Below are 21,590 nucleotides of genomic sequence, written 5' to 3' on the forward strand. Positions count from 1 at the left end.
TACAATTTTATTATTTTTATTAGGCAAGACTATATATGATGTAATTATGTTGTTATGTTGATCATGCTTAGAAAAAACTTATTTATTTTTATTTGACCGGGTGTTGACCAGGGGTTGACCGAAGGTTGACCGGGGGTTGACCGGGGTTGATCGAAAGTTGACCGGGGCCGGGGACTGTGTGTATAAACCAGGGCCGGGGCCAGGGCCGGGGATTGCAAACCCCGCCCCATCCCCGCCCCGTTGCCATCCCTATCACCAAGCTTTCAAAACCGAGGAGACAATCAAACGGAGCATCCGGACCCGGACCCAAGCAAACCGACCACTCAATGAATTTCAGAAGTAATGGAAATGAAAAAGAAAGGGGAGTTTATTGCCACAAAAAAATCAAAATTGGCCTTCAATAGACCCTTCTTCTTATGTGAGGATAAAAGTCGCTCCCCCTTTTTTTCATCTCTCCCTCTCGAGCTCCACCTGCAACTCTCCTTCACAAGACGATGGAGGCTTCATCTATCATATGCGCTTCCGTCCCATTACAGGTGAAGTCTAAATCCCCTTTCACCTCCTCTTCTTCAAGAAACCCAAATTCTGTGCCGTCGAATCGATTCATACCCACCAAGAACAACAAGACTGTTACCTTGCGGTGTTTTCATTCACATGGCCGCCGTGCTGCCGCTGCTTCGCCTCGTTACTTTACCACTAAGGTATTTTCTTTATCTAATTTTGTTCTCTTTGTTGATTAATTTGGTAAAAGGAGCAAAATAATATTGGAATCTTGTTTGCCGGTTCGTATATATCGTGTCTAGAGTTTGGAGAGATTTTGTTTTTGGATGGCTTTGTTGAAGCTGAAGTGAACTTTTAGACCATGGCGATGGTTAAAAGTTATTGATGTGTGTTTTAGAACTTTGACTAATAGTCAAAAAAACATTTTTGTTGAATTATTGGTGAGTCAAACTTTGCAATTGTAGATGTTGGTGACTGATTGTAGGAGAAGTTTCAATTGAACTGTATATTTGGCCCATTTTTGAAATTTCTTGCAAGCCTTGGCTAAGGCAAAGGGGCAACTACAACCATGATATTGATATCTCAACATATCAGTTGATCTTGATTGAAATGAGTAATGACCCCAAGGACAAAAAGAGGCAAGACTGTTGGTTTACACACCTTGATTGATAGTAGATGTCTTCAAATTTATATCGAAGACAACAAAATCACCTTCTTTTTCAATGATGCTCTTTATAACAATCCAACTAAGTTTCAACGGTTGACAAAGTTGATATATACCTGATGCATCTATTTTTTTGCCCTATGTATTTCTTCGAATAATATGGTTGTTTCTCTATTAGAATTGATAATTTTGAGAGGTATATATACTTTTCTTGCTGTGTGGCATTATTTTGCTTAGTTTATCTGACTAAATCTTATGCTTTTATCTGTAGACTGCTTGGGATAGATGCACTTCTCCATCAGATAAACCGTTGATCCAGAGGCCATTGCTAGATCAATGTACAAGGTTCTCTTGCTTTCATCACGGGCGGAGAAAACGAGGTCTTATATGCAAATCTACTCCAAGAGTGTTCTCAGACAAATCTAGGTTTCATCTGTCAAAGCATGGAGTAGACAATATATTTGTAAGTTCTCTAGTTGTAGTTAGTTGGATGGATAACCTTTTGGTATTATTTTTGCGTGCCATTTGCTTGTTTATGCTATATTCCTGTATATTCTTTTACCTTTATATATTCTATCTTTTTAACATGAAACTTTTCATGTTTTTTATCTAAAACATGATTACTGAAAGGAAAATATGAAGGTAGGTGCATTCCAGGAGGCTAGTTTGAAATTTATCCTGGACTTGCTGAAGTTCTCACACCTTTCTTTATGGAAATCACGAAACATAGAATCACAATCACTTATATGCATATGAATGAACAGTTTTATTCGATGAGATGTCAATCTGTCATGACCTTATTGCAAGCTCATACTCCTGTTCTTTTTCTATTTGTTACATTTTCTTTTGATGCAAGATAAGACAAGAAAGCTATATTGCAACTAAGCAATCACAGAAGTCTATGGATAGGAACAATAACTAAATACTGAACAATGTCAATAAAAATGTTCTCAAACTAAATAATAGACCATTGGATTACAATTCTCACAAAGAAAGAAACCCGAATACCACTTGGAGAAAGAAAGTACATGCATTATTTTGAATACTCTAGATCCCTAGGTATCATGAAAGTAATACTATATAAATTCCACCTAAATGAACACTAAATTAAATCGTATGACATGCTAATACAATTTCTCTTTGTCCATCACTCTTTCCTTACATGTGAGCAGACCAAACCTCAATTCTAAGTAGTGGAGGATTAGGAACTATAAGCATAGATGTCTTTTCCTTAGACATGTTAGATGTTTTTTTATGAAGGAACCTACACGAATGGAGGAAGATGGGTGCTTTATATGATATGAAGAAAGTTCTAGATTGTGTTTGTGGAAAGATACATGACAAACTTCCTGCATGAATTGTGGCCAGAGGTGATTCCATTTTTCGCGGAGACATTTAGATCTATATTTTTATATGATAGTAAGTTACGTGTAAATGCTCAATTAGAGGGGAATATTGGTCATGTCTAGAATTGATGGAACTAGGATCAATGATCTAATTGCAATGTGCATGCTAACTGCGACATTATCTTGATTAACGGAGATGGTTTTTTCTCTAATTCCTCTTGTGTGGAGGCATTGCTACAAGATTGTGAATGCCGACAGTCAAGACTACTTGCTTTTTTGGATACATTTTCAAGAGTACATGAAGAGCTTTTGGTATTTCTAGCCATATTTTGAGAATTATGAGAGGAATTTCTTTCTACAATGAATATCAGAACACTTAGAATGAGATCTGTGAGAACATGTCCTAGAGGGGAAAACGCAGGGGGGGGATGGAATAGGCTGTTCTGACTTTTGATAATGTGCCTAACTTTGGCCTCCATTTGGAAAAGTTGATAAAATGTGTACATGCACAAAAAGCTACATGTATTTTAAGCACAAATATTTAAAATACATTAAATAAAGAATAGAAAAAGAGAGATTCTGGCATAAATTTAAGGTGACATGGACTTTTGCTTACGTCCACTCCTTGTGGCCTTCTCAAGATTGCATCCACTATTAGATAAGCTCCTTCCATCAAAGAAAGCTTGGCAAGGGACTCATGGTTTCTTTAGCCAATTTCAGTAGCCTTTATCCTTAATCTTGTGTGCCATCCACGCGTGACTAGACAAGCCTAGCAACCCAAATTAACTAGATATAACTAAACACACAGTGGTTTCCTAGAACCTAGGATGCCAAATCTCTACCATATGGTACCAAAGCTTGCAACTCCTCAAAGGCTTTACAAAAGTGTGAGAACACAACGATGTGTTTCAATTGGGTATTATATGTCACTTTTTTGTGACGTTGTGTATCCTATACACCATATAACCTTTTATTAAGCATACCATATTTATATATGGCAAATGCAACAAATAAACTCGCACAATATCCTCCCTTTGGTGAGGTTTGAACCCTTTGGCCTCTTGGGAGGCCGAAGGCCCTTTGGTTACTCCATATAACCTTGAAAACTTATCTCTAGTAAAATTGGGAGTTCATAAAGTTTCATACTGATCATGAAAATGCTAGAGATTATTTTATTGTTTTAATCAACTTATCTGGAGAACTTGGTTTTTGGATGAACTGTCTTGCAATGTCGTACGTTCTTTCTGCATTTGACTTGTGTCAAAGCTTTTCTTAAAATTCATGTTTATCTTCTTGACAATTACAATCCTATGCAAATCCTTTCTAAGAAATGTGAAATTGGTTTGTAGTTGACTTGTCCATAACCCGAAGGAGCAATAACCCTCATCTGTATCCAAATCCAAATCCAAATCCAAATTCAAATCCAATGTTATCCGTGTATGATATTTGCATCTGTCTCTGAGACTCTGACTAATAGTCAAATTGGCAAACTGCACGTCTGTAGATACTATTGGCATTGGGCATTATTGGCGTGGGACATAATAACGATATGCGTTATTGCTATGAGGAAGATGTTTTCATCGTTGATTCTGATATTCTATTTAATGTATAGGTTATATTTCATTTTTCTCTTTCCTTTTGTTTCTTTGGAACTGGTAGGTGCAAAATGTTGACAATGTTAGCTGATTGAAAAGGTTTTGCATGTTAACATTAAAATGAACTGCGAAAACTCATTGCACCTTGTAGTGTATCTGATCTATACATTGTGCATCCTCAGGAAAAACAGGTTCGAGTTCGATGTGCAGCTGTAGGTCCTGATGAGCCACATGCAGCAAGTACAGCCTGGCCAGAGGGTGTTTTGGAGCAGCAGTCTTCTGATTATATGGTTGACACAGAAAGCAGCGAATGGAGGGAGTTACAGGGATTTTTAGGTTCTGAACTTCCATCCCATCCAAAGTTGTATAGGGGACAACTAGAGAATGGACTTCGCTACCTCATCTTGCCCAACAAAGTTCCCCAAAACAGGTCTAACTTTGTAAGACAGCATATATGCGAATTGTGATTCCATAAACAGAATGCATACCTTATTCTTTCCTTATATGTATATGGAATTTAATGTGTAGCTATTTTCAGTTGTTCAACATGAAGCACCGTCTTATACTTGACAATGCTTAAATCCACTTCCTGTACACCAATGACGGTTTTTTATAGAGCAGGGATGATCATTATGCACTTAGCAATCAAAAGAAACAGATTTTTGGGTTGAACTTCAATATTGAGGAATGGCAAATGTATTGTGCTTGCTGCATATGGATCATATTAATAATAGGAAGTAGAAAGTTATAGTGCATCTAGTATGCAAAAACTTCTTTTCTGTTTATCAAGTATTTAGACCTCATTAGTCATTCCTTTCCTCCTTTCTCTGTCACCCATACTGATCTAAATATGCATGCGCATAAGATGATGATTGCCATCCACACAAACGGTACAGAAGATTCATGTTGTTGATGTGTTCTAGTCTTTTTCATTGTTTATTTCTCATGCAGATGTTTATCATCCATCAGTTATTAGTCTCATTTTTTGATTGATTCTTGCTTTGCTGTTTCTATGTAGAGCTAATCCTTATTGTTTTGTTGGAGATTAGTATTGAATTTTACTTGTGAGAACAAAATGCTTCAGTTGGGTAATTTTATCAGCCAACTTGTGGTTCTGAAGCTATTACATTGTTTTCTGGTGAAATGCGTAGACATTATAATTCCTTTCTTTGGCATACCTAACATACTAAAATTTTATTATGTGAAGGTTTGAAGCCCACATGGAGGTTCATGCGGGATCAATTGATGAGGAAGATGATGAGCAAGGTATTGCACATATGATTGAGCATGTCGCATTTCTTGGAAGTAAGAAGCGGGAGAAACTTCTAAGGACTGGTGCACGCTCAAATGCTTATACAGATTTTCATCATACAGTATTTCACATCCATTCACCAACTTGTACACAGGTTTGTACTTGCTATTTTCTTTCATGCTCTCTAATTACTGTAGTAGCTTATTTGATTACTTTAAGTTTAATGTTTATAATTCTGTTTAGGTTAATAATATTACTAAAGAGCAACCAACTTTCACAAATATCTGTTTTGGTCATTAATGTTCTTATTGAACAAATTTGGTCATTAATGTTCTTATTGAACAAATTTGGTCTCTAAACTTTAATAACAAAATGGAATTTTCCAATGTATAAACTAAAAATTCCAATGGCTTTGGCTACTATAACCTTCCCAAAAGTAAAAGTCTCGTATTGGGGAATATTGGAAAAAAATGACCATAACACTCAGATAAAGTTCAGTGGGTATTTTTGCAAATCATAAAAAACATAGCCAAATTTATATATATTACCCCCAAACCTCCCCTCAACAAGTGACACCCTTGAATACACCAGAAACTTCACCCCATCATCATCGTCCCTGGTTTTCCCATTCGGCTTTTGGTGACTGAAACTCATCAGCTAACTTCACAGGAAGTTTACGACATTTCTGTTGTCCCATTTCTGATTTCAATCTCATCAAAACCATATCCCAACATCATTATCTTCCCACAGAAAACTCTAGGACTCTCTTTTCAAATCCCAAGTCGCCTCTCCTTCACCACCAACTGGAGCTGGAAACTGTAGTTCTAGATCATGACTCGGGAGGACATCTAGATTTTTACATTCCTCTGGTATGAAAACAGAACTTCAGAGACACCCACAAGGAGTCCGGCTTTCTTGAGGATAGGATCAAACGGCGTTGAATGGTGTGGTGATGACGGTGACATTCACATTTGGTTGCTGTTGAACATTATGGACATGTCAATCATGGGTATGGTGTGGGTGTGTGGCCAGTTCTACAGCCTCTTCTCCGTTTGATTCCATTGTTGTTCTTTTTGTAGATCCCTTTTTATTGCTTGTAAAATCGAGGAAGTGGAGAGACGTTGATCGCAAAGGCAGTTGAACCGGGGGGGGGGGAGGGGGGTTAAAGTAATTTATAAAATTTATTGAAGTTTAAGTTCTTGCAAAAGTAAATCCTGAACTTCTTAGGGAGTTATGGTCATCTGCATCAAAAAGTCACAATATTGACGCTAACATTTAAAGTTTAAGGACTAAATGTGTACAAAGGAAACTTTAGTGACCAAACTGGAAATTTTGAAACTTGGATGCTATTAATGATACTTGATATTGTACCACATTGAAAAGAGTCTTGATTATAAAATAAATGGGCCCAATGTATATATTATGAGAGAAAGTGAGTATATGGTGTAAGGAGCTTGCGGAGAGAGACATGAATATAACTAATAATGCTCTATATTTTGCATTTCCGATTGAACTCACGAATATGTTCTATGCATTGACTATTGATATCTAACACTTCTCAAGGTACAATATGCACATCAAACGTACACATCTTGCTAAATATAGGATTAATCAGTGATCTACGATGAGTTAGTAGAATATTGCAGACCTGGAGTATATTAAGTGGCTCGATAAAAGGATGATATATAGATGTATATTGTCTCATGAACAAATGGCAATGCACCTTAATATATTTGGTAACTTGGTATTTCAAGGCCTGGTTTTTGGAGTAGCAATATGATATTTAAATACATCTCCATCATGGCAAGTGGGAAATCACCTGCTTTTGTAGCAACGTGGAAAACCCAATAAATTCATCAGTAGTAGGTGCCATATCACTATACTTGAAGTATGTACTTAAAGGGAAACAACTAGTTCTTACGCTTCAAGATATGAGATTTTCCTCGAGGAGGACACAAGACCTAGTTGTACATCTCTTATGGTCCTATTCTAAAGCGAACATGTGACTAGTCTTTGAAATGAATATCCTCCAACCCTACTTGTTCTTGTTTAGTAGAGACAAGACCGTGTGTTGAAGTACCCTTTGCGATATGAGTTGTAACACAAAATCATGTATGAGAGAAGGGCATTAAGTTGTTAACGGAAAACACAAAATCGAGTCCTATAACATGAGATAATATCTACATGATTGTCTCATATCCCAACCCAACCAAAATACTTCACCAGATGCTGGTATGAGGGCTTAACATCCTCAATAAACACCCAGAGTGTAATTGTACCAGCATCCTTCATTTGAGTGTTTTATGGTGAAGAAGTTCAAGGCTGCTCCCATGGAGTCATCCAATAATAACAATTTGGCTTTTTAAGGTAAAAGACCAAAATAACCATTTTTTTTATTAACCTGTAATCCCAGGAAAACCACTTGCTTTGCAGATAGCCCGGAGTCATCGCATTTGAACCTCCGTGGCCATAAGGGGATTTTTATTTCTACTTGGATTTGAACCTGGGACCTCCTGGTACTTTTGACCTTTGGAGCCAAGCTCAAACCAATCAGGCACCACCCTTGTGGTTGACCATTGGTTCTTTTGTCTACAGAAGATCCAGTAGTCATAATCATCATGTACCGTACCTAAATTTATAATGTGCCTGAAACCAAACCCTACGATCTTTTGGTTAGATGTAAAATCTAGCTAGTCATTATAAAAAAAATGAATTTGAAAGCTTTTTTGTTTATCTTCTACTATACAAACCTCTATATGCATTCTATCTTTCTTCACACAATAAATTTTGCTTTTTTCAATAGGATGTTGATGATGATCTACTTCCAGTTGTTTTGGACGCTTTAAACGAGGTATAATCTGGTTTAGAAATTTGATCCTTCAAGAGAATAGTTTATTGCAAAGTGTAATCCTTTTGTTTTTTCATCATAACAAATTAACAATTGTTATTTAATCACTTTGTTAAATAAGATCTCTAACAATGTGTATTATTATGCCTATTATTTTTATGCTGTAGATAGCTTTTTTCCCGAAATTCCTTGCTTCTCGGGTTGAAAAAGAAAGGCGGGCCATACTATCAGAGCTGCAAATGATGAACACTATTGAGTACCGTGTTGATTGCCAGGTAGATGCTACTAGTATTCTTCTCTTCTTCCGTGTAGCTCCAGCACTGCTGGATGGACAGGGTATCAGGTTCAGGACACCTGATGTGGATATGTCATGATTGCATGGCTATTGGATATGTGCTTCCTTGCTTCTGTCTCTGCCAACACATGTCAAAGTTCATTATTATTTTTGAATCTTGTCAACCTGAAGTGGAGCTTCTGTAACCCTTTTGGTTGAGGAGAGAACTTGAGAAACAAGCCGATAGATCATAGGAGATAGATGGAGCACTATAAGAACAACTACAGTAGGAATTATAAGTATTTTCCTTCCCTTTTTTTTCCATTTGCACCCCTCAACTTAGCTGCTGGGAAGTTACACACAATGCACTCAGTTTCTTCTTCTTCTTTACTGAGCTGGGAGTTTGACTCCCTTATGAACAATTCAATAGCAAATATACTTTTTTCCTTGCTCCATATAGCATCTCTCAACTTAACTGCTGAAAATATGCAGATAATGCACTTGTATTCTTATTCTTGCCAGCATTTTTAATCCTTCTACTGTTTTCTAAGCACAGTTGTTGCAACATTTACATTCTGAGAATAAGCTGAGTAGAAGATTCCCAATTGGACTAGAAGAGCAGATTAAGAAGTGGGATGCAGATAAAATCAGGAAATTCCATGAGCGTTGGTACTTCCCAGCGAATGCGACTTTGTATATTGTTGGGGATATAGACAACATTGCGAAGACTGTTCACCACATCGAGGTAAGTTGACATGCTCATTTTTTAAAATTGGTTAAAGTAGTGTTTTCAGAAGAAATGGCTCCTTAGTGGCTTTTTGAATTAAATTAATTCAAAGAATTTTGTGCAGGCTGTTTTTGGGCAGAAACATGTTGACAATGAGACTCCTGTAGCACCTAAACCTAGTGCATTTGGTGCAATGGCTAATTTTCTTGTTCCTAAGTTCACAGGAGGTATATCTGTTGATTCTTCACATGACAGATCACCTCTTCCAGTGGACCAATCAAAAGTTCTTAAAAAAGAAAGGCACGCAGTTCGTCCTCCTGTTGAGCATAATTGGTCCCTTCCTGGGAGAAACGAGGATCCAAAGTCACCCCAGATATTTCAGCATGAACTACTTCAAAATTTTTCCATTAACATGTTCTGTAAGGTATGAAGTGACCCAGAAATTTCCAATCATAATTATACACATGTATTTTCATAATTATACACCCTAACTTTTTAATGGGATTATGCACCAATTGTTCTTGCTCTTGCAAATTTTCATGTGCATATAAGTTAGGGGCTGTTTGGTTGGTTTTCCATTAAGTCCTGTATGGATAAAGCTGTATGTGTGGATTAATCTGTCTATATAGATGGGAAGACTTTTATTTGGGATAGTTTTTTCTTAGGTGGAAGGAGCATGTTTTTTAATTGGGAGGGGCAGGTTTGAGAAAGACTTGGCTTTCTGCATAAGGCTCCCCTTAGAAGCTTACTAAATAAGCCACATTCTTATCATTAAGCACTACCAAACAGTCATGTATAGCTGACCGAATAAGCTGTGAGTGCCATTAAGCTCATTAAGCTGCTAACAGACAGGCTCTTACTCATGGATATCATCTTTAGCTACTTATGCCTCTTTCATTGTGCCACTCAGTGTGGTGTAGCTCATTTGGCTTAAGCAGCCTCATTATTAATGACAATGTATTTGCATCCCATGAATGGCACATCAAGCTTTGATTGGTGGATAGCCAACTTTTGGTGGTAAGTTCGAGGATTGATTGGAGTTGATTGTGGAGATCTTGGCTGTGTGGTATCAGGTTGCTCTAATGCTTTCAATTATGCTCGACAGTTCGTCCTTCATGCTTCATGGTCATTGACTATGTATCAGCAATTTACTAGCTTGCTGATGTTACTATTCAAAATTTGAGGCCTATCTAGCAGCTATGTAATTGGAAAAAAAACCTCTCTTTCTCATCAGCCCAACTGGTGACACGATATGTAGGTCAATTGTTAAATTGTACTGGAGTGCATTTCCCAATTTAATAAGAACTTTTGTACAAGAACATGTTGCAAGGATGCTGAATATATTGGCTGGGCATTATTAGGTTTAGGCTTCTATGTGGATGGATCCAGATGGCTAGAACAGACAGATATATGCCCATTGTATAGAGAAATGACACATAATATAGCATGCAAATATGCATGTGCATGCTTGTGAATATTAGTGTTTGTATTTGAACCAGACCTTGTGTGTGAGAGAGCTTTTGAATTTGATGAACTTGTATCGAGTGAAGATTACCTTGTGTCTTTCTGTATGAAAACTGCATGTGTTTTTGTTTGTACAAGGATCTGGGTTTTTGTGTGTATTTCGGTTTGTGTGAATCTCCGTGTGTATGTACGCATGTGTTAAATAAGTTGTTTGATCTCACTAACTGCAATAACAGAAGATTTTCCCATCTGTTGAAGTTAAAAAATACTGAGGAGAGAGATGGCACAAGTTTTTGTTGGAAATGTGTGTTTTCTAGTGATCTGTTTATAGAGTGTTGCTATCTTGGGAAGGCAACCTCCGATATAGGATCCTTTTTATATTGTATTTGTTGAATTCAAAAAAAGTGCTGAAACAAACAACCCACACTTGCTGATTTGCGTTAACAAGATGTACATCATTAAGTGACACCAATATTGACATGTTCACATAATTTTACATCTTCTATTCCGTGTGAGTTCCATCTATTATAAATCACAAACAATTCTCAATTTAGCAGGCCCTCTTATCTTACACAAGCTGTAGCCTACTTCCCTTCTATATGTATACACACACACACATATATATATATATATATCTGAGAAAAAGGTATATCATGTATTATTGAGATTTGCTTAGCGAGTAAAAAGGGTCACCTTGGCACATGGGTATTTTGTGTTGTTATACCCTTATGCTGCATCCATTTTCATAAAATTGTACTATCCGTTCATTTATCCTGAGTTTTGCTTGATTATCTTTTGGCAGATTCCTGTGAACAAGGTTCAGACATATGGTGATTTGCGTAATGTTCTTATGAAGAGGATATTTCTTTCGGCTTTGCATTTTCGCATCAACTCAAGATATAAGGTGGTTTACATGTGCAAATCATAACTCAACCTTGTTATGACATCATCTTTCATGTTAATTTGCTTTACAATTGTTTTGCTTGTTCATCATCAATGTCTTGGTTTTTTCTGTTTTTCAAGAATTATATACAATTTAATCCAACTTACCTGTGATTGAATTTAACGATGATTGACATATCGGAAGAGTTCCATACTTTCAAACATTAATCATTTCATGCGAGTTTTTATCATCAATAATAGATCCACTAGTGGACAAGATTGTCCACAAGGAGCTATTGCGGTGTCGGCCTTTTAATTAAAAAGTTGAATGCGTAAGAGTAATGCATGACGATGTTCATCAGTGCAAGGTGAATAGCAGTTTGATTTGATTGGTTTACTTGTGTAAACCTGTTTGTTTCACTAGTCTTAGCTCTCTTCTTATACTAGTAGTTGTCAGCACTGCGCTTTGTGTTATTTTGTTTGTTTTAACCTATTTCCCTCACATCTGTCCCTGCTGCATTTTCTATTTGCTGTACCCATTGCTTGTTTTCACACACTCTCACATGTAGCTTGCTCTTTTGTTTCTTTTAATTTTTGTTTTGCAAACTGGTGATGGAAACAGGGAAAGGTCTTACCTAAATCCTACCCCTGGACCTTACCTATGCGTGGGGTTACTGGGTTTCGTTTGGTTCTCTTAAACTTTTAAAAGTTCTATACACACTTTTTTATCTTGAAAACCTTTTTAAAGTTGGGGGTCTTCACAGAAATAACTTCTCTACCCTTTTGGCGTAGAGTCAAGGTATGTGTACATCTTACCCTCCCCAGACCCTACTTCATGTGGAATTTACTGGGTTCATTTGGTTTCGGTTTATTTGATTGGTTTAATAGTTGATCATTTTTTAATCAGGCTTTAGGTTATGCCAATGACGCTTGACTTGTATATCATGTTTTCCAAGCCTTCTTGCATTTTCTTTCAAAAAGTGTGCAGGCCAGTCTTACAAGAGTCAAAAGCTAGTCATTACATAGCTAATTGTGTGATGTTTCATTTAGTGTGCATAATAATTCTTTAAATCTATGTTCTATTGTTTCAAAGAGGGAATATAGTACAACAAAGAAACAGTGAACAATCATTCTTAGGATGTAATCCCAAAACTTTGAACCTATTGAGATTCATTGAAAGAATAAGGATGGAATTATATGATTGTTTCTTAGTAAGTGGTTGAATCTGCGTCGGTTTGCATCATTTGCTAAATCTAACATGTTATTTTCTCCATGCTTTCCTTGAAATTATGCCTACATTAATATGGTATTGTTGTTAAAGAACTTATTCGATATTTAAAAGTGTAGTACTTAGTGACATGAACATACTGCAAACAGAAGCCCGACAATTAGCTCCTTTGGTTGGTGCAGTGGCTTAGATTAATAACAGATGCATTGCTGAAGATATTCCATGCTAAATTTTTGGTGTACATAAATTAAAATGCTCCTATGTGTGTGCATGTGTATCTCATGGGTTTTGGTTTGCTCTCTTGTTTACGACTTGCTATTTGTGTAAATATTTTTCTAATGGAAGGTAACATTTTTCAGAGTTCTAGCCCACCGTTTACATCCATTGAGTTGGATCATAGTGACTCTGGAAGGGAGGGATGCACTGTTACTACTCTTACAGTAAGCGCTGAACCTAAGAGTTGGCAAAGTGCAATTAAAGTGGCTGCGCAAGAGGTTTGTACTTTTCGTCAATCGAGTATTGTATCGTCAATAAAAGTATCCTATGTGTTCTTAATCAGTTGAAACAGCTAGCACAAATTGAATTGTCCCCATGACTACGTACTTTTATCTTCATATGCGCTGGTTCTTATTTTACGATGTTCGATCTGATTCAGGTTCGCAGGCTTAAGGAGTTTGGCGTTACAAAAGGAGAATTGGCGCGTTATCTGGACGCTCTATTAAAGGACAGCGAACAGTTATCTGCTATGAGTGATAATATATCATCAGTGGATAACTTGGACTTCGTTATGGAGAGTGATGCACTTGGCCATAGGGTTATGGATCACAAACAAAGTCATGAAAGCTTAATTGCTGTTGCTGGAACAATCACTCTTGAAGAAGTAATGTTCATTTTATAATATTTGCTGAATCTATTTGCATATTACTATGTTTGAGTGACATATTGGGTCTAATTCCTCATGCACCCGCTAAACAAAATGTCCAAAATTTTTGGCTATATCAAGAAAGGCCAAGCACATCCGTCATTGTCCTCTGATATTTTCTGTAAACTGGACCATTATACTTGGTAAAAAGCTAGAGGGAGGTTCAGGGGAAAACCCCCCAAAAAACCAAGAAACACCGTGGTAACCATTTACCTGGACAGTATGAACATGTGCATACAAGTAACTAAAGTTGTTTCTTGGTTTTTATGCACATGTGAATACCGGACAAATTGCTTACAAATTACTGGTATGCACATGTGCATAACGGACAAATTACTTGTATGAACATGTGCATACCATCGTTACCAGGGTGTTCCTCAGTTTTTATTTTTATTTTTTTACGGTTTTCCCCTGAACTTGACCCCTAAAAGCTAATCTAGAGAATTTATGAAGATTATGTTTCTGTAGTCCGGTGGGGGGGGGGATTGTAAGCGTCATTCTGTTTTTTCCTCTCATTTTGGAATATCTTTTAACATATTGGATGCAGGTGAATTTTGTCGGTGCACAAGTGCTAGAGTACATATCAGATTTTGGAAAAGCATCTGCACCCGTTCCTGCAGCCATTGTTGCATGTGTTCCAAAGAAAGTACATGTTGATGGAGCAGGTGAAATTGAGTTCAAGATATCCCCAAGTGAGATAACAGATGCAATTGAAGAAGGTTTGAAGGAACCTATAGAACCCGAGGCAGAGGTATTTGTTTAGCTTGCTTTGATTAAAAGTTTGATTTTAGAACTTGCATTTGGACATTATGACTACATTTTATTGACTTCTTTTACCATCTTTTGTATGCAGTTTGAGGTACCGAAGGAATTGATAACCTCGACAGAGCTGCATGATTTGAAATTGCAACTTAACCCCTCTTTTGTACCTGTTGGTTTAGATTTGAATGATACTAAGCTTCATGACAGAGAAACAGGGATCACACAGCGTCGTCTCTCGAATGGGATTTCTATAAACTACAAGGTACATATTGTCCATGTTTAATCTTGGCTGCTTGGTTCCTGCTAGAAGTCAAACTTTTACTTGGGTTTACTTTTGTATTATGTTTAGAGCCATCTATTCAGTTGTTATTCTTTTCACAAAAACTGAGGTTGTTCACATTCGTTTACTTCTGATTTTTCAAATTTCTTTCCATTTTATCATCTATGTGACATTAATACTCTTTGTATTCACAAGATTTCCAAAAGTGAAACATGTGGCGGGGTGATGCGGCTTATAGTAGGTGGTGGACGAGCAGCAGAAACACCAGAAGCAAGGGGAGCTGTTGTTTTGGGCGTTCGAACTTTGAGTGAGGGAGGACGTGTGGGGAACTTTTCAAGGGAACAGGTAATATATCACTTATCTACTAACATTTTGTATTACTAATTTGATTTGTCTAAAGTCATTTGTGTATGCATGCATTATGTGTATACATACAAGTTTATTTTACATGTTTTTCTTTTCCTTATTCTGGAATTTACGTCTGGTCTTATGCAATTCTATTTCAGGTAGAGCTGTTCTGTGTAAATCATCTGATTAACTGTTCACTCGAGTCCACAGAAGAATTCCTTTGTATGGAGTTTCGTTTTACCACAAGAGACAATGGAATGCGTGCCGCATTCCAGTTGCTTCATATGGTACTTGAGGTAAATATGATTTCCCAACCAAATTTATTGTAAAGTCACAAACTATTTATATGTGGGGAAGGGGATGTGGAAACATACATGATATGATTAACCAGATATCGACCAGATTGGTTTGGATCCTTGATGTCAATTTATTTTTATTTTGGCTGATTGTCTATTCTTTGTATGCTCGTTAAACAGAGTAGACATTTACATGAAATGTTAATATTTTATGTTCAGTTGTACCCTTACATTTGTGGTCATTATGCAGCATAGTGTTTGGCTTGACGACGCATTTGATAGAGCAAGACAACTATATTTATCATATTATCGCTCTATTCCGAAAAGCTTGGAACGCTCAACTGCTCATAAGCTCATGATTGCTATGTTGGATGGAGATGAACGATTTGTTGAGCCCACACCATACTCGTTAGAAAATTTAACATTGCAGAGCGTAAGAGATGCAGTGATGAATCAGTTTGTTAGTGATAACATGGAGGTGTGTTTTCTTGTTTTATAATTTAGGTTGACTTGTGAGAATCTTCTGAGTGGAACTTTCATTTTTATTTGATATTGATGCCAAATTTATCCATTTAATAGGTGAGCCTTGTCGGGGACTTTTCAGAAGAGGATATCGAGTCTTGTGTAATGGATTACCTAGGCACTGTTAGAGCAACAAGAGGTGCCGCAAGAGCACTGAGTTATACCCCAATCCTTTTTCGACCTTCTCCCAATGAGTTGCACTTTCAGCAAGTGAGCAAAAATATTTCTAGCCATTTTTTATTATTCCTGCATGAATAAAAACTATATTCAGATTTTGTCCAGAATCTGAGCTAGTATCTGCTGTCTCAATTACATTTCTTTGATTATCATGTGTGGTTATTATTGAACATTTCTATAATCTATATGTGGTCTCATCTCTCGTTTCCTACTTGACAGGTGTTCTTGAAGGACACTGATGAGCGAGCATGTGCATATATTGCAGGCCCTGCGCCAAACCGCTGGGGATTTACAGTTGATGGAACAGATCTTCTTGAGTCCATAAGTAATATGTCAGTTAAGAATGGTAAGCATTCGTGATATACGATTATTTTGCTTCTGTGTTTTTGTTACATGAAATCAAATATATTAAGCAAAAGTAGCATCTGCCCTAATGTTACCCCAGCAGCATATCTAACAAATTCCCAAGTCAACATAAAGCAAAGAAGTCGAAGAGACATTCAAACAAACATTGAATCTTTAGATCCTGATTCAGACCAGCATTTCCTCACTGCAAATTGACAAAGAAAATGAGACAGTTAAGTTGAGGTTGGCTGTTTTGCATGGACAGACCCAATGTAGAGCATACGGTGGCCCGTGTCACCGTATTGTTCATCCATTGTAGTGTAAAAAATTATAGGGTCTTGAAAAGTGCCACCGTATTAATTTGTTGTGTGCCACCATAAATATTTTGAAACTGCAATGAGAACACAAGTTTCCCTTGGTAGAGTTGGTTTGCAAGACTTCTCTTCCACCCCAGATCAGAGTTCGAATCCTGTTAGTGTCATTTTCTTAATTTTTAGCTTTTAATTTTTGATTTATTATGATTCTGAATTTTTTTGCAATAAAAAACTTGAACACAATACCTCACATATGAAAAGCATTGAACTAAGCAACTGACCAATGATGATTTTATGAAAAATATCCCTATATTTGTTTCTTATAGTCAAATGGTGTCACCGTTTGATTCTTTTTTTTTTTTTGGGTCTGTCCTGCTGTTTTGTGGGGATAAAGTTCGTATGATTGAGCAAAGCACAAACGTATATGATACAAGACTGACCAACAGGCCAAATACAAAATCCTAAAGAAACCCTAAAAGGACAATCCGAACATGGTAACCTGAATCATGTTCTCATATGTTCATAAATCAAGTTGCCTTAACAAATTTCTCGACCGCTTTATCTGTGTTTCTTCGCAATTGAATGAGATCTTATTCAACTTGGCTTAACAGGGATTTGTATATTATCTATCAAGGATACAAACATTTGAAATTTTCTCTACAGATGTACAACCAGAAACCGAAGGACAGCTCGTGAAGGCAGAGAACATCAATACTGACATGCAAAGAAGACCTCGGAATCACCCATTGTATTTTGCAATTGCTGTGGGGCTGTTGGCAGAGATAATTAATTCGAGGTAATTCTATGTTTGTCTTCCGCATATGTGTAGTTGCTTTATAGAACTCTTGGTATTGATCATATTGATCACGATATACAAAACTGATGTTTTTCCAGGCTTTTCACTGAAGTCAGAGACTCCCAAGGATTAACATATGATGTATCTTTCGAGTTAAACCTATTTGACAGGCTGAATCTTGGTTGGTATGTTATCTCTGTAACATCTACACCGAGCAAGGTGCGTCACTTCAGCTTAGAAGTAGTTCCTTATATGGGAGAGGGTATGTTTTGATTGTCTAACCAGTTGGGAGTCTAATCCAGGTACACAGGGCTGTTGATGCTTGCAAGAGTGTCCTAAGAGGCTTGCATAGTAAAAGGATTGCTGAACATGAATTGGACCGGGTTCGTTCTACGTTAAGTCCATATGGCATTACATGTTTTGATGTTATTGTTGATGATGAAGAGCCTTGTATTAAGTTCTACATTAAGTTCATATACGTTACGTATATTATCTAGAAGCATAACGTCTTCTGTCATTGCCCTTCTTTTTTTTGAGTCTTGAGGATGAATAAACCTGTAATTTCATCAGGTGTGCATATTAATAATTATGGATCTGATACTTGAGTTATCACTGTATACATGACAGGCGAAACGGACCTTGCTGATGAAACATGAAGCTGAAACAAAGTCAAATGCCTACTGGCTCGGTTTGATAGCTCATTTGCAGGCCACTTCTGTCCATAGGAAGGTGATTTTCAATTACTCCAAAAGATTGCTTAATAGACTATTTTACCCTTTAAAAATCGACTCCCATTGCTTCGATATATCCACCCTAATACTCCTGATATGTTATTTTACTTCACTGGATGGACTTCTTTTATAACCTTGATGAATATACTATTTACCCTTCAAAGTCTTCTCTTAATATATTATCTTATCTTACTAGATATAAACTATTGTATAACTTTACTGGATACTGTTTGACCCTTTAATATTAAATCCATTACTTTGATTTATCTACCACAATCATCCTTCTCCCTTCGGCTGCAAATGATCCTATTTTTTTTTTTGGGAATGTCTTTTGTAGGACATTTCATGCATCAAAGATATGACGATGCTGTATGGAGTTGCGAGTATTGAGGACGTATACCTGGCATACGAACAATTGAAGATTGATGACCAGTCCTTGTACTGTTGTATTGGCGTAGCTGGTGCTCAGGCTGGTGACGAAGTTACAGGTGAAACCATGCTGCCAATTTTCTGGCTTTAGATGTTTGTGTGCGAGAATTTCGAGTATACAATTGTAGGTGGTGGTGATTATGGTTTTTTTTGTGTGTTGGGGGGATGGGGGCTCTGTGATTGAGTTTTTCTGAATTCATTTTTGTTCACATTTTCTTTAAAGTAATATGCTTAATTTTTCACAAAGGTCCAATATTCATGAGGTCTTGAAACGTATTTCTTTATATATAAATCAACAATTAATAATATTAAGATTAACGTATCTTCTGATGCAGGTTCTACACAAGATGAAGAATACGTGGGAGGTCTTCCTGGTGTTATTCCTGTGGGACGAGGTTCCCACACTATGACAATGCCAACTACATAATCGTTCTAGATCATGATAATTTGGCTTACTGCCCGGATGAAGACCAACCATACGGTATGTTTCTTGGGAACTCGTTTTCTAGGCTAATAATATCCCTTATCTTAGAGTCTTACCATGTCAACGTAATCATCGTTTATGATGATATACATGCAATTTTTTTTCTTCAAATTTGATTCTCTCAAAAAGAATCAAGGGTCTAATGTTTATCAGTTAACACTATCTAGCAAGATGAGTTAATTATGGGCAATAAATGTAAAACTTTGGTTGCCAGCATAATTTTTTTGAAGTACATAATATAGTTTTATTTATATACAGCAAATACTTACGTACACTCCCCATCTTTGGTGAGATTTGAACCCTTTGACCTCTTAAGGAGGCCCGACTCTACCAGAACTTGGATACTGCTGGACCAATGACCCTGAGATACGACATATTTATGGTATGCAGGTACACAGTCGTGATTTGTGAAGACATAATTGACCACCCATTCATCAGCTGAGATCGTACGATAAGACCTACAGTAGTAGAAGAAATTCAAGTGGTAAATTCACAATAGGCTAATTGTTGCAAGCAAGAGATGGATCATAGGTACTTGCTATAAATTTGTGTATGTATTCTAGTCGAGTCATGAAATATATTGAGCAATATACATGTACTTGGCTAATAATGGAGCATTTGGATGGTGATGTAGATATTCAGTGACTGGCTATGTACATTTATAACCTTTTATACGGAAAAATGAGCATCGTTGATCTTTATGCTGTTGCTAATGCTGATTATGAGTAGGATAATATGTAGAGTAGCTACACGACGATGGTGAGTCGTCTGTCATGTCATCGATGGCACAATGACATGTATGAAACACCAGTAGATAGAGGTTGGTATGAAGGCTCAAAAACTGGTTAAGACCTCTATCCGGACCAGGACCAGGACCAATTATACTTTGACCAATGAGAGAGAGAGAGAGGGGTAAGTATCAGTTATAACTGGTCGGTGCTTATTAAGCATATTTTGACCTAGTCATTATGAAATGGTAACCAAGAGATTAGGAAATGATTACGAAGAGAGAACATATCCGTAATTTGTTCGTAATCAATTTCATAGTAAATTTTAGCGAGGCTACTAAAATTTTACGTCGAGATAACTCTTTTTAAGTCACTTAGTTTTTCAAGATTTACAAACTAGTAAAAATTTATCGTAATCTTTTCTTGATCTCATAAGCAGTTGGTAATTATATTCGTAAAATCTTTAGGATACCATAACTTTTGACTCGTAAAATCTGTAATCTAGATGTAAGCTTTGGGAAGCCATAACTTACTCGTAACTTGGTTCGTGATGATTCTTTTAAAGTCGTTTTTTTAAGGTCTACAAACGGCTTAAATATTGTAGATTGTTTATAACCATCTTGTTGTATTCGTATTTATAGTAAACTTAAGAAGACCAAAACTTTTGACTCGTAACCTAGATTGAGAGAATGTTTTCTTAAGTCGTTTATAATCTACAATTTGCTTAATTTTCGTAGTGAATTTGGGAGATTATGACTTTTTAACCCATATCCGGTTCTTTTTGGAAGTTTATTCTTTTCTATATATTTCATCATGTAGATGTCCATAACTAATTTCATAATAATAACTATTCTTATTAAACTTGGGAAACCAAACCATACCATACCAACTTGTAATATGAATTTAAGTTGCTTATTTATCTTTACATATTTCTGTTCGGATCTATTCTTTTGGGAAAAAAGAATGAAAAATTAAATATAGAAATAATATTTTTACAAGTAATATAATTAAATTTTTTGAACAGACTTTTTCCACCCAACATAATATTTTTTTATTAACCTGGATATTCAACCCGCTATACGAGCCGACTAATCCCAGGACGACCACCTGCTTTGCAGGTAGCCCGGAGTCACCGCATTTGAATCTCCGTAGTCATAAAAGACGTTTATTTCTTCTTGGATTTGAACTTAGAATCTCCTGACACTTTTGACATTTGGAGCCCAAGCTCAAACCGATCAGGCACCACCCTTGTGGTTTAATCATATTTTTAAGAGTAATATTAAAATTATCAGGCTGAGCTGAACTAATCAATAAGTTGATTGATTTCAAGTTAGAATCCATAAACGAGCTTCAGTTTTAGGTAGTACAACTCAAAATTGATAAAGGAGCGAATATAGGCATGGGAATGGGTCCTGACCCGTTGGGGAACCCAGTCCATCCGCCTCGATTGGGGACGAGGATTCTCCGCTTAATCGGGGACGGGTATGGTACTCCCCGCCTCATCGCGTACCCGTTATATATATATATATATATATATATGTATATATATATATAGAGGAGCGTTCAAATGAAAACTTGAACCATTTGTGTGAACCGTGTAAACTAATCTCATCCGTCTATTTTCTCGATCAATGGCCTAGATTATATCAATTTATTTTAGGAAATTAAAAATTAA

At 36.6% G+C, this 21,590-nt stretch overlaps 1 protein-coding gene across 1 annotated transcript; it reads left to right on the top strand.

The window, feature by feature from the left end:
• The first annotated feature begins 369 nt into the window (after nucleotides 1-369).
• Nucleotides 370-19,886, top strand: LOC112508031 (stromal processing peptidase, chloroplastic). The gene is made up of 25 exons (XM_025112813.1): nucleotides 370-701; nucleotides 1,437-1,628; nucleotides 4,289-4,536; nucleotides 5,314-5,512; nucleotides 8,162-8,209; nucleotides 8,374-8,481; nucleotides 9,037-9,225; nucleotides 9,332-9,631; nucleotides 11,474-11,575; nucleotides 13,141-13,275; nucleotides 13,437-13,661; nucleotides 14,251-14,454; nucleotides 14,557-14,727; nucleotides 14,941-15,090; nucleotides 15,252-15,389; nucleotides 15,640-15,867; nucleotides 15,969-16,121; nucleotides 16,308-16,434; nucleotides 17,411-17,543; nucleotides 17,642-17,762; nucleotides 17,846-17,926; nucleotides 18,171-18,272; nucleotides 18,612-18,762; nucleotides 19,039-19,184; nucleotides 19,578-19,886. The coding sequence occupies exons 1-24, from the start codon at nucleotides 495-497 to the stop codon at nucleotides 19,128-19,130; spliced, it is 3,804 nt and encodes a 1,267-aa protein (XP_024968581.1). The 5' UTR covers nucleotides 370-494; the 3' UTR covers nucleotides 19,131-19,184; nucleotides 19,578-19,886.
• The last annotated feature ends 1,704 nt before the right edge of the window (nucleotides 19,887-21,590 follow it).

Source organism: Cynara cardunculus, assembly GCF_001531365.2.
Source record: "Cynara cardunculus var. scolymus isolate 2C chromosome LG 2, CcrdV1, whole genome shotgun sequence".
NCBI classification, from domain to species: Eukaryota; Viridiplantae; Streptophyta; class Magnoliopsida; order Asterales; family Asteraceae; genus Cynara; species Cynara cardunculus.

Bases quoted from the DNA above. Each gene is read 5' to 3' on its own strand.
- LOC112508031 (XM_025112813.1), top strand. From the start codon at position 495: ATGGAGGCTTCATCTATCATATGCGCTTCCGTCCCATTACAGGTGAAG. The intron at 9,632-11,473 runs GTATGAAGTGAC...ATCTTTTGGCAG, and splicing joins CCATTAACATGTTCTGTAAG to ATTCCTGTGAACAAGGTTCA. The intron at 11,576-13,140 runs GTGGTTTACATG...AACATTTTTCAG, and splicing joins GCATCAACTCAAGATATAAG to AGTTCTAGCCCACCGTTTAC.